This window comes from Agelaius phoeniceus, chromosome 7 (genome assembly GCF_051311805.1).
Source record: "Agelaius phoeniceus isolate bAgePho1 chromosome 7, bAgePho1.hap1, whole genome shotgun sequence".
Lineage (NCBI taxonomy): Eukaryota > Metazoa > Chordata > Aves > Passeriformes > Icteridae > Agelaius > Agelaius phoeniceus.
In genome coordinates this window covers 12,118,297-12,131,198 of record NC_135271.1, presented here as the reverse complement: position 1 = coordinate 12,131,198, position 12,902 = coordinate 12,118,297, and the positions used below count along the sequence as shown (strand labels likewise).

Sequence of the window (12,902 nt, the reverse complement as noted above, 5' to 3'; positions counted from 1 at the left end):
CCACACTCTGACATTGGCAGGGACACCTTCCACTGTCCCAGGTTGCTCCCAGCCCTGTCCAGCCTGGTCTTGGACACTTCCAGGGATCCAGGGACACCACAGCTGCTCTGGGCACCCTGTGCCAGGGCCTGCCCACCCTCACAGGGAGGAATTTCTAATTCCCAATATCCCATCCAACCCTGCCCTCTGGCAGTGGGGAGCCATTCCCCCTTATCCTGTCCCTCCAGGCCCTTCTCACAGACCCAAAGTCCATCTCCAGCTTTCTTGGAGCCTCTTTATGCACTGGGATGTGCTCCAAGGTGTCCCCATGAAAGCAGGGATCAGGCAAAACCCTTCCCTCCCTCCTGGATGAGCCAGGACACCAGATCCCTTCTGCCTGGAAGGGGATATCCCTGCCCCTCTCCAGCTGGGTAAATAACTGCTCCTAAGACCTTGGACCTGGGCTGTCCCCTGCTCCTCAGTGCCCACAGCAGCTGGGGACAGCAGGGATCCTCCCTGTCCCCAGCCTCATCCTTCCTGCTCCAAGGCTTTGTTTCCCTCAAGTTGTTGCTGCAGAGGGAGTTTGGGGATGCCTGGCACTGGTCAGGTGTGGATGAGGAGCTGGGATCTGACCTTCTCCTTGATCCTGGTGCATTTTTCCCCTAAATCAGGCTCAGCAAGTAGCTGCTAACAACCCAGCACCTGCTAAAGAGCAGGGAGGATTTCCCCGCTCTGCCCACGGAGCAGCTCCTTTAAGGCAGAAAAAAAAATCCCAACTCACCAACCAAGAAATAAAAAAAAAAAAAAAAAAAAAGAGGACAGGCAGCAAATAAAGTGCTCTGACATTTTGGGGGGCTAAGCAGAAATTTGTGGTGCAAATCACCCGAGGAGGCAATTTGAGATGCTGTTGAGCCCCGAGTGATTCATGAGCCCTAAATCTCCACCAGCCCTGTGCTTTCCCTCTCTCCACAGCTCCAAGATTTACTGCCCTGGGAATGGGTGCTGGGAAATTGAGGGTTTTTCTAAGTCTCCTCTGCTTATCACTGGCAGCAGGGCTAATCCACTTTCCTTTTTTTTTTTTTTTTTTTTTTCCCTTTTGGCTTGGGACAGAGAGTCGCAGAAAAATTATAGGGTGAAATCTGCATGGCCAGCTCCTTCCCCAGGCAAAACTGCTTTGCTCAGGAATTTTGCCACGGCAGGAAGGGGCAATTATTACCCAGAATTATTCAGGACAGGAATGAGGGAGGCCAGGTTTGACAGGACTTGGAGCAACCTGGGACAGTGGAAGGTGTCCCTGCCTGTGGCAGGGGGTGGAACGAGATGATTTTAAGAATGGTTTGGGTTGGAAGGGACCTGAAAAAAACATTTTGTTCCACTATCCACACCTTCCACTATCCCAAGCCCCGTCCAGCCTGGCCTGGAACATTTGCAGGGATCCAGGGACAGCCACAGCTTCCCTGGGCACCCTGTGCCAGGGCCTCAGCACCCTCACAGGGAAGAATTTCAACCTGTCATGGTTGAACTCAGTGATCTTACAAAGCTTTCCCAGCCTAAAGGACTCTTTGACTCCTTGCACCCTTCTGAGGGTAGCAGGGATTTGGGAGCATGGAGTCCCAGATGCAGCAGATCAACCCTAAGAGCACCAACACCTCAACCCCTAAAACGATGACAAGGAGGAAAATCCTGCTTTGTTCACTCCCCACACTCCAGGATTTTATTCCAAGCAGCCCGGTTGGACATCCAAATGTGAGCACAGATTTTATGGAAAGAAATAGAAAACCAAAAATGTCATGGTTTGATGTTGGTGTAATGTTAGTGTTTTTATTAAAATATTTTTTTTTGTAATATTTGTTGTGAGATGTGATTAGAAAGAAAGTAGGTTTTAGTTTAGGAATAAAGGAAAGAACTTTATTAACTTACAAGATGAAAAAAGGAACATACAGGACTTAGAATGAAAATTTTTAAAAAACTTTTTTTTTAATTTTTAATTTTTACTGATACACGAAATAGAATTTTAGAGTTTTAATTTAGTTATTTTTAAGATAATTGTTTCTTGGTTTATTATTACTTTTTAGATAATTAATTTTTAATTTAATTAATTATTAAATTTATTTAATTTAATAATTTAATTATTAAGAAGAGAGGAGGTTTTTTTTATTATAGGCTATTTTAGGAAACACAGTTGAAACTTTTTATGTGTTTATGTTATATGTGGTATTGTTTGGAGAACATTTGTTATTGTGACTTTTTTATGTATAGTGTTTTTATTATTGTGCATGGATTAGAGTTGATTTTAGTTGTTTTTTTTAAAGGATGTTTTGTTTAGTTTTAAAAAAGCAATAGTTTTTCTATTTTTGGGATATTAGGGTTTTTTTTTAAATGTACTTTTTGGGGTTGAGGGGTTTTGAGAACAGAAATATTTTAATTGAAGATTGAGGGCATGATTTTTTTTTTATTTGTTGTTTTTGTTTATGTTACTTTTTTATATACTATTATTGCACTTTTTTGGTTTTAAGTTATTGGGGTTTTTTTTAAATGTAGTTTTTGTGTTACAGGGGAAAAAAAAAGGTTTTATTTATAAGAAAAATTTAGTTAAAGGTTACTCTTTTTTTTTTATTTAGGAATTTTTTTTAACTTTTTTTTTTTTTTTTAACTGCTCAGCTGGCCCTGGAGTGTGAGGCAGCCTTGTGAACCTCCCATGCCCTCAGCAGCGACAGTGGCTGTGCCAAATTCCGGCAAATCACGGGAACAAAGGCAGGCAGCTCGCTGCTTTTGTCCCTGCCTGCTCCACTCACGCTCATGGATTGTTCCTCCTGCCCAATTTCATGGCTTGGTGGGGAAAAAGGGATGGGCAGAGCTGGGGCTGCAGTGAAAGGAAAGCACAAGAAGAGGGATTTTTTTTTTGGTGAGTATCACAGCCACGGGTTAACAGGGCTGTGAGAGTTTGCAGAGGACATTTCCGGGCAGTTTTCACACCTCTTTATCCTGCCAAAATCAGTGAGCCGAGGCATTCTGCCCCAGGATGCCGAGAAAGGTAAAAGCCTGTAAAGCTTCATCGTGGGTGTGAATTCATGAAGTTTAAAAAAAAAAAAAAAAAACAAAAAAAACCCCTATAAAATTAAATATTTCTAATACATGCCCGTGCTGGTCCTGTACTCCTCCAGCTGCCTCCCCTCCTGGGTGCTGGACTCCATGGATTTTGGGCTGCCTTGGGAAGTTTTTGACACCAATTCTCTTGGAGGGAGAGTTCATTCCTTTTGGGTGTGTGGCTGGTTCGGTGTTTCCTGGGGCCGAGGCCGTAAAAGAGCCTCAGGCTGGTCCTTGGAGGACCTTGCATGGCCTGAGGAGGCATCTGAGGTCATGAGAAGGAGCTGAGCTGCTGCTGTGCCGCAGATGAAGGGATTATTTCCCACTCCTGCATTAGGAGCTCGGTGGATTTAGTAATTTCTCCGCTGTGACGCTGCTTTTATCGCCCCTGCAGCCCTTCCTCCGCACATCCTTCCATCCTCCAGCCACCTGGAGACACCTCTGAGCCACCAGGCCGTGGTGTTCACCCCAGGAGCTCTGGGAAGGAGCGGGTGGAGATGGAGGGACACTCCCAGAGCGGGGTTGAAGGCTGGAGGGTGAGACAAAGCACAGAAAACACGCAGGGGAGGCTCTCCCCAGAAACCACTGGAGAAACGCGCGCAGAGGTGTGAACGGAGCGCCCAGAGGGATCATCTCAGTTAAATCTATACTGTCTGTCTGTCTGTCTCTCCTCGTTGCCCCGAGCTGCTCTGCTCTCCCCCATTCCGGGGGGAGCCCGGCTGTGTCACCCAGCCTCGCGGAGGAAGGAGCCCGGTCAAAGCCGCGGTGCTCTTTTCCCTCCGAATTAACATCCCAGAGGCTCCTACGGGACTCCCCAGCCCTTAAAGGATCCTGCAGCACCTGGCCTCGTTATCCAGCGAGTGGGAAATCCTTGGAAAGGCAAGGAGCGGGTGAAGGGAAGAAGGAAAGGATGCTGACCACGACAAAAGCCTCACCGAGGTCTTTCCCCCTCCATCAGGGCTCAAAAAGTGGAATTCCCATTGCTTCCCCGGGAGAGCGGCTCCTTGGGCAGAGCTCATCCCTGAAATGCAGGGAGCAGAGGGGAGGAGCCCCCCCAAGCAGCTGGAGACCCCAATCCCTGCCTTGTCCCACCACCGGTGCCGTGGCAGCTCAGCGCTGCTCCCGCATCCCCGTCATTAGTCACGGCATGCCATTAATTAATTATCCCCAGCAACGGGGGCAGCCCTAATTACAGCCCCGCTTTGTCTGGGCTGGTGTCTCTGCCCTGGACGCGGAAACAAAAGGCGGCAGATCGGGACGAGCGATGCCACAAAGGAAGGAGCAGGGGAGGCAGAAAGGATGCTGCGTGCTCCTTGAGAGTTGGGATGCTCCCTGCAAATCCATCTTCCCCCCTCTCCAGCTCACGAGATTTGGCAGAAAGCGGCCGCTCCGAGGTTTCGCTTTGCCCGGGTGATGAAGGGCTAATTGGATGCAGATTAAAAGTCACTATTAGGGATAATCCCTGTGCGGGGAGCATCCCTCCCTCAGCTCCCGGACCCCTTTGTATTTCCCCCCCGAAAAACAAAACAAAACAAAACAAAAAAATAGACAATTAAGAAAAAGACAGTTGGAAGCGCAGGATGAGCTGGGGGAAGGGAGATGGGATGGGGGAAAGCTGGGAAGAAATAATTGCCATGTCTGAAAACAGTTACTATGGCAGCGACAGTCTTCGCGCCGCCTGAGCGAAATGTTGGGGACCAGCAGCGGTGCCTTTGTCACATCCTCAGACACACATTTAGATGCTAATGCTGCCTTTAACCTTGGCTGCTTAACCTTGATAGGAGGGGAAGGGCGGCCACGGGGGAGAAAAAGCAGCTAGAGGAGGCGGGGGGTAGGTATTACGGAAAAGATGGGTTTCCTCTCCCTAAATTTGCCACCGAATGGACTTGGCAGACTCCTCTGAGCTGCGATTAACGCTGTTATTTCTGCGCTTAATATTCCGCGGAGGTTTTACCAGCTTATTTATGGATAGCTGGCATTAGCAGCAGCATAATTCACCGCTGCCGCGCCGCTCCCAGTTTATCTCCATCCCCTCGGGATTGTCTCATCTGGGGCCGCTTTGGAGAACACCCCCAGCTCTGATCGGCCTGGCTATCAAATCTCGCCTTTATTTAGAACCGCCGTGAAAAAAAAAAAAAAAAAAAAAAAAAGGAGGGTTGTGCAGGAGGGAAGAGTCCCCCTTAGACTTTGGATGGCGGGGAAAGGAATTTTGGTGGCCTATGGGGCTTTTCTTGAGGCTCCAAGCTGTGTCCAGCAGCGGGATGGAGAGGGGGAATTCCCTGGCTGGAACAGCATCTCCTGCACTCCCGGCCCCGAGCAGGGGCTCACGGCCCGAAGGTAAATTGCTAAATCCCAGCCCTATTGCACACAGATGAGCCACTAAAATTCCAGGAGCAGCCCGGGATGCCCTCGCTTTGGGATTATCCTGAACTGCAGCCTTTAAGGAAGCTTTGGCTGGAGCGGTTCGGGCAGAGGAGATGAGAGCGGTGCCAGTGCCGGATCTGCCGCTCACAGATATGACCCTATTCTTCTGTTTCTGGCTTTTTTAAAAAATTATTCTTTAAAGCTCCGGCTCCTGGAGTCAGGTGATCGCTTACAGCTTTCTCCACGTGCTCTGGGAACCTCATTTCTTTGGCGTGGTGGCAGACTAAAGCCTGAGCTCACACCAGCTCAGAGATCAGTCTAGGGCGGCCCTGCTGCACAAAATATTTCCATTTTCCAGCCCATCCAGTGCCTGTGCCTCGGCTTTGGATGGGCAGTGGCTCCTCACTCGTGCCACGGAGTGCTTGTCCCACCTGCACTGTGGAGGGCACAGAGTTCCCTGCTCTTTTCCCGCTGTCACCACTCGGTGATTTCCACAAAACTGTGCCCACTGTCACCTCTGAGGGCTGCGGGAGCAAGCTGCCTGTATTTTTAATGATGTCATGTGTTAATAGGGAACCTTATCTCCACACAAAGCCTCCACGTGCATCCTCGGGATGAAATATGAGTGTGAGGAATGATCCCACTCCAGCCCGACAAATCCTCACCACACACGGAGGGGTGAAAGCATCCTAAATTAAAAGCAGTATCTGTCTTGTGCAGTGCTCTTCTTTCTCTGGGGCTTTGTGGCTGAGCTGTCACATAGAGTTGGTATTTATTTTACAAAGGCTGTAAAAGAGGCAATGGGTAATATTGTAGCACCCAGAGCAGAAATAAAGACAAGAGCTCTGGCTCAGGTGCTGGCAAAACAGCTGGGACTGCCTGGAAGTGTCCAAGGTCAGGCTGGACGGGGCTTGGAGCCACCTGGGGTAGTGTAAGGTGTCCCTGCCCGTGGCAGGGGGGTGGAACTGGATCTTTAGTTGGAAGTAGATCTTTAGGGTCCCTCCTGTGAGTAACTGGGACAGAAGTTCCCTGGCTCGGCTATCCAGAGACCTCAGGAGCTTTATCAGGGGTTGAGGCACTCACAACGTTTACAAAATACCCAAAAGGTGTTAACAGCAGCGATCAGCATTCCCTGCCCTGGAACCAGCACAGGTGAGGTTTTCCCCCTGTGGCATCTCTCTGTGACAGCTGCAGGGGACACAGCTGCTCCACATTGCTCTGCTGCTTTCCAGCTCGGATCATCACTGCTGGCCGGTGTCGCTGAAAAAAGCTGTTGTAGTTTTTGTGTTACAAAAACTGGTGCCAGCCCCTGGTGTCTCACGTGCAAGGAACAATCCCAGAATGATTTGGGGTGGAAAGGACCTGAAAAAAACATCTCATCCCATGGGCAGGGACACCTTCCACTCTCCCAGGTTGCTCCAAGCTCTGTCCAGCCTGGCCTTGGGCACTTCCAGGGGTGGAGCAGCCCCACCCTGGAGTGGGTTAAGGGTGGTTAAGTTTTTCAAGGGTGTTTTTACTGCTTGCTGCGGTCGCTCACGACGACAAACACAAGGATAACCAAGCCTCCAGCACGGGGGCATGGCTGTCCCCGAGGAGCAGGAGCTCGGGCAGGGCCAGGTGAGCTCGGGCAGGGGCGGTGCAGGCAGGGGCGATCCGGGCAGGACGCGGGGCGGAGCGGGAGGAAGGCGGCGGCGCAGCCCCTCCTCCTCCTCCTCCTGCTACTCTCCTCCTCTTTCTCTTCCTCCTCCTCCTTTCCCTCCTCCTCCTCCTGCCGGGCGGGGCGAGGGTCGGCAGTCCCGGCGCGCTGCCGCCGCGTGGAGCCGCGCTGCGTGTTCCCGATCCCATATCCCCTATCCCCGATCCTGTATCCCTGATCCCATATCCCTGATCCTACATCCCTGGTCCGGGCTGGCTCCGCCGCCCCGAGCCGTGCCCCCGCTGCGGGCCGGCGGCGCGGCGATGGGCGCGGGGCTGTGAGCGCGGCCGGGAGCCGTGGCCATGGGGAACATCTCCTCCAACATCTCCGCCTTCCAGTCCCTGCACATCGTCATGCTGGGCCTGGACTCGGCGGGCAAGACCACGGTGCTCTACCGCCTCAAGTTCAACGAGTTCGTCAACACCGTGCCCACCATCGGCTTCAACACGGAGAAGATCCGGCTCAGCAACGGGACGGCCAAGGGCATCAGCTGCCACTTCTGGGACGTGGGCGGCCAGGAGAAGCTGCGCCCGCTCTGGAAGTCCTACAGCCGCTGCACCGATGGCATCATCTACGTGGTGGACTCAGTGGACGTGGACCGGCTGGAGGAAGCCAAGACGGAGCTGCACAAGGTGACCAAGTTCGCGGAGAACCAGGGCACGCCGCTGCTGGTCATCGCCAACAAGCAGGACCTGCCCAAATCGCTGCCGGTGGCCGAGATCGAGAAGCAGCTGGCCCTCCACGAGCTGACCCCTTCCACCACCTACCACATCCAGCCCGCCTGCGCCATCATCGGCGAGGGGCTGACGGAGGGCATGGACAAGCTCTACGAGATGATCCTCAAGCGCAGGAAGTCCCTCAAGCAGAAGAAGAAGCGGTAGAAGCCCCAGCCGAGGCGGGGAGGGATGGGGGAGCAGACAAAGGAACCGAGGGGGAGACAGAACCAAAGCGATTCTTTTGGGTTTAATCGTTCTTTTTTTTTAAATTTTTTTTTCTCCTCCCCTTCTTCATTTTTTCCCCCCCTTCCTTCCCCAAAGGACAGACAATAGTGGTGATAACAAAGCGGCTCCCGCCAGCCGAGCCCAGATCCCGGAGCTCCCCTCTCCCCTCTCCGCCCCGTGCTCCTGAGGGTCTGATCCGGACTCCCTTGGGCTGGAAACTCGGAAAACCGGGATGAATCCCCCCTCTGCATCTCCGGGACCACCACCGAGCCTTTGTGTGCCGGGGAACCAGCAGGGCAGGACCCTGTTGGAGCGCGTTCGAGCGGAGCCCAGCGTGCTTTTGGATCTCTAACGGGGGATTTGGGGGTGTCGATGGCAGCCCCCCACACGCGTTTTGGGGACGGGGGGTGAGGATGAAGCGTGGCTCGGCAAGGTCAGCGGGGAGGGGGCTTGCAGCCGTCATCCCTGCGTCCCCGCATCCCTGGATCCATCCCTGGGAAGGGGTGTTGAAAGCTTGGACGGGGGGGGGGTTGGACCAGCAGAAAATGTCTTGAAGGGGTGGGTGTGATGGGTAAGGGGACACCCACCCACCCTGGTTGGTGTTTTAGGGTGCAGAGCAAGGACGGGCAGCCTTTGGCTTGGGGGGGAGGATGCGACACTGGGGTGCCGAGCAGCTGCTGAATGGTGCAGAGCGCTGTTGGCTCAAAAAAAAAGGGTGGAAAAAGGACCCGAGGGTTTGGGGTGAACGCTGCTGGGAGCGTTGGGGGGGTTGTGCAGGACCCCCGTTTCTCAGAGGCTCGGCGGTGTCACCTTCTGCAGCAAAGCCCCCGCAGGTGTGCATTGTCCCCGTGCCCAGGGTGCTCCCAGGTGCGGCTTTGGAGGGGATCCAAACCAGGGGTTACTTGTAAATCCCCCCAAAAAAGGCAGAGTTCGGGGTTCTGCCCACTGTGCTGCTCTGCAGTGGGGCAGGAGGCCAAGTCAGGGAGGGTCATGGCAGGGCAGGATGGATGGATGGACGGACGGACACGGCCAGAGCCTGCAAAAAAATCTTTGCTTGAAAGGGAAGATGGCAGGGGGGTGTAGAGGCATGAGGGGGTTGTGGTAGGTTTCTGATAAAGATTCAAACCCGATTAAAAGCCCCTTGCTTCCCCCAGCAGCCACAGGGGCAAGCTGTGCCTGCAGAGCAGTCGGACAGGGCCGGGCCCCTCCTGCAGGTGAACATTTCATACCTGCACGGGGCTGGGCACCAAAATCCACTTGCTGCCTGTGTTTCAGGGTCCTGGCTTCCCACAGAGCTGAAGCAGGCAGCCCTCAGGGGCCAAATATGCTGAAATTTGGAGGCAGGCAGGATTTTCTGGTGATTTTACACCAGCCCTTCCCAGAGCAGCCAAGGGGAAAGCACCAAGCAGACAAAAGCCCTTCGGGTTTAGGGGGGTTGATCCTCCCCTTGCAGCGACGAGCACCTTCCAAACAGCATTTTTGGGGGGCGGGAGGGGGGGGTTGTTAGGGAACAAATGTTGCAGCAGGAGTTGTTTCTTCTCCTCTTGCGGGATTTTGAGTTCCCGATGTGTGTGGGCTGGTCCCATCCCTTCAGGTGGCTCTCTTCCCGCTCCCTCGGGTTTCCCTGCTTTGTCTTCACCTCCAACACTTTGGTACTTGCTGTCGAGAGAGAGAGAGAGAAAAAAAAAGAAAAGAATTATTTATTTTTGATGCCACAGAAGCCACATGTATTAACCCATTTCTGGCAGAAATGTAGAAGCTGTGTTGACCCCAGCAGCTCCAGGGCGAGCAGGTTGTAGGAATTACACGTGCAGGCTGTTGGTGGTGGGCTTTTTTACCTCCTCGTTTAGCAGATGGAAAAGCTGGTTTTTTATGGAGCTGGCTCCTTCCTGGGAGCCTGTGTTCCACCCATCCAGCTGAGCATCCCCTTGGAGAGATGGCAGAGGGCTGGGAGGCTCGGGGGGGACGCCGTGCCCGTGCCCTTGCCAGCCACTCTGCTTTCTGCAATAATTAAAAAGATTTTTCCAACGAGCAGCTCCTGGCTTCCGTGGTGTTTCCATAATGTTCCACCCCCTTTCCACCCCCCTTGTGAAGGTGAGCATCACCCTCGGTGGGCTACAGGAATTGGGGCCCCAGCAGGGCAGCCCCCAAGGGGAACTGCCTGGGCTCTTTGCAAGGCCGTGCATCCTCTCAGATTCTGGGTGACCTGGGTTTTTTGGCAGGTCTCAGTCCCCCAGGTCCATTATTCCCTGTGTTCCCATCCATGATATCCCATGTCCTGCCCTTGCCATTGTCCATCAGTCTCTTGTCTTCCCTTTCTTTCTTTTTTTTTTTTTTTTTAAAGATGCAGACATAATGCTGTGAACTGAAATAAATTATTTATACAATGAAAGGGCCTGATAAAAAAAAAAAAAACACAACAAAAAAAAACAACCAAAACCCAGTGTTCTGCTCATTTCTCAGTATCAGTGCTGTGTTTGGTGTGGTTTGAAGGAGGTTCCTATGCCTCCCCGAGGAGAGGAGACAAGGGGACAGAGAAGTGACCTGCTGAGGATCCAGTGTCACGTGGCAGCCTGCTAGGACATGGGGGACATCCATAATTTGCTGGTTAATGAAATCTGAGCTCTTTGGCAGGTCACTTAATGTCCCTGCATCTCTGCTGTGAGAGAGGAGGAGGAGGAGGATACTTTTTGGTGGGGAGGGGGGATTTTGCTCCACCACCTCCTCTGATGTGAAATCCACGTTAGAGAGACGTGGATTTTAAAACCACACAGAGAGAAAGTTCCCATTTTTGCTCAGCGTGGCTTTTTTTTGAACGGGTGGTGGCCTTGGTGGCAGAGAGCCAGGTCTGCAGGGGTTAAAGCAGCACTTGGGAACAGGATGCTGCAGACAGAGCTCGAGGCTGCCTCTGCTCCTGGGTGGCTGCTGACACAGGAAACCCAGGGTGACATTTCGAGAGGGGAGCGGTGGAACTGGGTGGCAAATTACTTTCTTTTTTATTTATTTATTTTTTTATTTTTTTTTTTTTTAATTTTTTTAAATGATGACGAGGCAGCCAGAGGGGAAATGATGAGCCTGACTTGTGAAAGTGAGATTGGGAAGTGCTTAGGGTGTTCTCACCCTGCCTGAGGTTTGTGGGGTGCTCAGTGCCTGGGTGAGGGGGCGTGGTGTCTGCTCTGCAGGATCAGCACTGGGGGCTCTCAGGGGTGACAGGAGCCCAGGGCACGGTGGAGCTGTGTCAGGACATGTTTAGGCTGGATTTTAGGAAAAGGTTCTTCCCCCAGAGGGTGCTGGGCACTGCCCAGGCTCCCCAGGGAATGGGGAGGCTGCCAGAGCCCAAGGAACATTTGAACAATGGTCCCAGGGATGCACAGGGTGGGATTGTTGGGGTGTCTGGGACAGGGGTTGGACTCTGATCCCTGTGGGTCCCTTCCAGCTCTGGAGATTCCCTGGTTCTCTGAACCCAAAGGCTCACCCAGTGCTGCAGCTGCTGAGCTGCTGTCCAGGCTCAGAAACCCCCTTGGAGCTGAGCTGGACCGTGGCACTCCAGGATTTTGAGTTGTGCATTGCTCAGCTGCCCCCTGGCCCTGCAGAGAGCCTCTGGAAGGTGCAATGCTCCCCACGGGCTCCCTCCTCACTCATGATGGGCTCCTGTCCCTCTGCCACAAGTCCAATGCTCCTGAAGATGCTCCTGCCCATCCTCCTGTCCCATTTTCCCTGGGACACCGTGTGCTCCTCCTGCTTTCATGGATCTGAAAGCCCAGCAGCGCCCACAACTTCCTTAGTCTGAAGGGACCTGTCCTCACTGATCCCACCTGGCAGAAGCTGATTTTTGGGGGTTTTCCAGCTGATTTTTGGGCATTTTCCAGCCGGCCTGGAGGTGTGGACACTGACATTGTGTCCCTGGGCTTATCTGTGAGCCAGGGGGGCTGGACTTTGGTCCCTTGGGCATCACGTGGAGCTGGGGGAGCCTTTCCTCCTGGTTTAAAGGGGGAAAATAAAATGGTTTAGTAGTAATAAAATAAAAACAGTAATATAATTAATAAAAATTTGGACAATTAGGATTCAGGACAATACGAGACAATAAGAACAAAGAGTTATGGACAGTCTGGGTACCTTTTCTGGGCAAAATAAGCCCGAAAAAGGACCCACGTTAACAGAGGATTAACCCTTAAAAGCAACAGCCTGTTGCATATTCATACACCTCATCCATGATGCATAAATTCCATTTAAACACAGGATTCTGTCTGGTCAGTGTCAACTTCTTCCTCTGAATCCTGACAGCATCTTCAGGACTGAGCAAGGTGGGAAGAAGTTCATTTCTTCTGATAATGGAGCAATAAATTCTCTTTCTCTGAAAGATCTGGGTGTCCTGTGGCTGCTATCTTGGTGCAAGCCCTTTCTTTAAAAAAAAGTATCCTACATAGCATAGTTTCTATTTTAACCTTATGTTATAACCTAAAACTACATTTAACACACTACTTAAGAAAATTAATACAGCAGAGCTTTCTAACATAACACACATCATATTCATTTGAATATTTGCCAAAAGCCAATCATAAAATAGGCATTTTTCACAGACATAAAGCAGCGAGGGAGCAGTTGGGCAGTGGGCTGTGTCAGCTGAGAAGGAGCTGGGACATTCCAAGAGGATGGATCAGGGCTGGGAGCGGCGGGAGATGGGGTCAGGACAGCAGTGAGCAGAGATGAGGCTCCCGTGTGTCCCTGGTGGATCCTCCTCTCTGCAGGGCTCCAGGGATGGCTGCTGAGTGCTCTCTGAGTGTCCTCTGGGTGTATCCCACTTTTCCAAGCAGGTATCTCCTCCTTCCTCCTCC

General features: G+C 52.1%; 1 protein-coding gene across 1 annotated transcript; it reads left to right on the top strand.

Annotated features, from left to right (window-relative positions):
* The first annotated feature begins 7,164 nt into the window (after positions 1-7,164).
* ARL4C (ARF like GTPase 4C) lies at positions 7,165-10,101 on the top strand. Its single transcript, XM_054653079.2, has 2 exons — positions 7,165-8,003; positions 8,164-10,101. Exons 1-2 carry the CDS (start codon positions 7,429-7,431, stop codon positions 8,252-8,254), a joined length of 666 nt encoding a protein of 221 aa, XP_054509054.1. The 5' UTR covers positions 7,165-7,428; the 3' UTR covers positions 8,255-10,101.
* Positions 10,102-12,902: the final 2,801 nt, after the last annotated feature.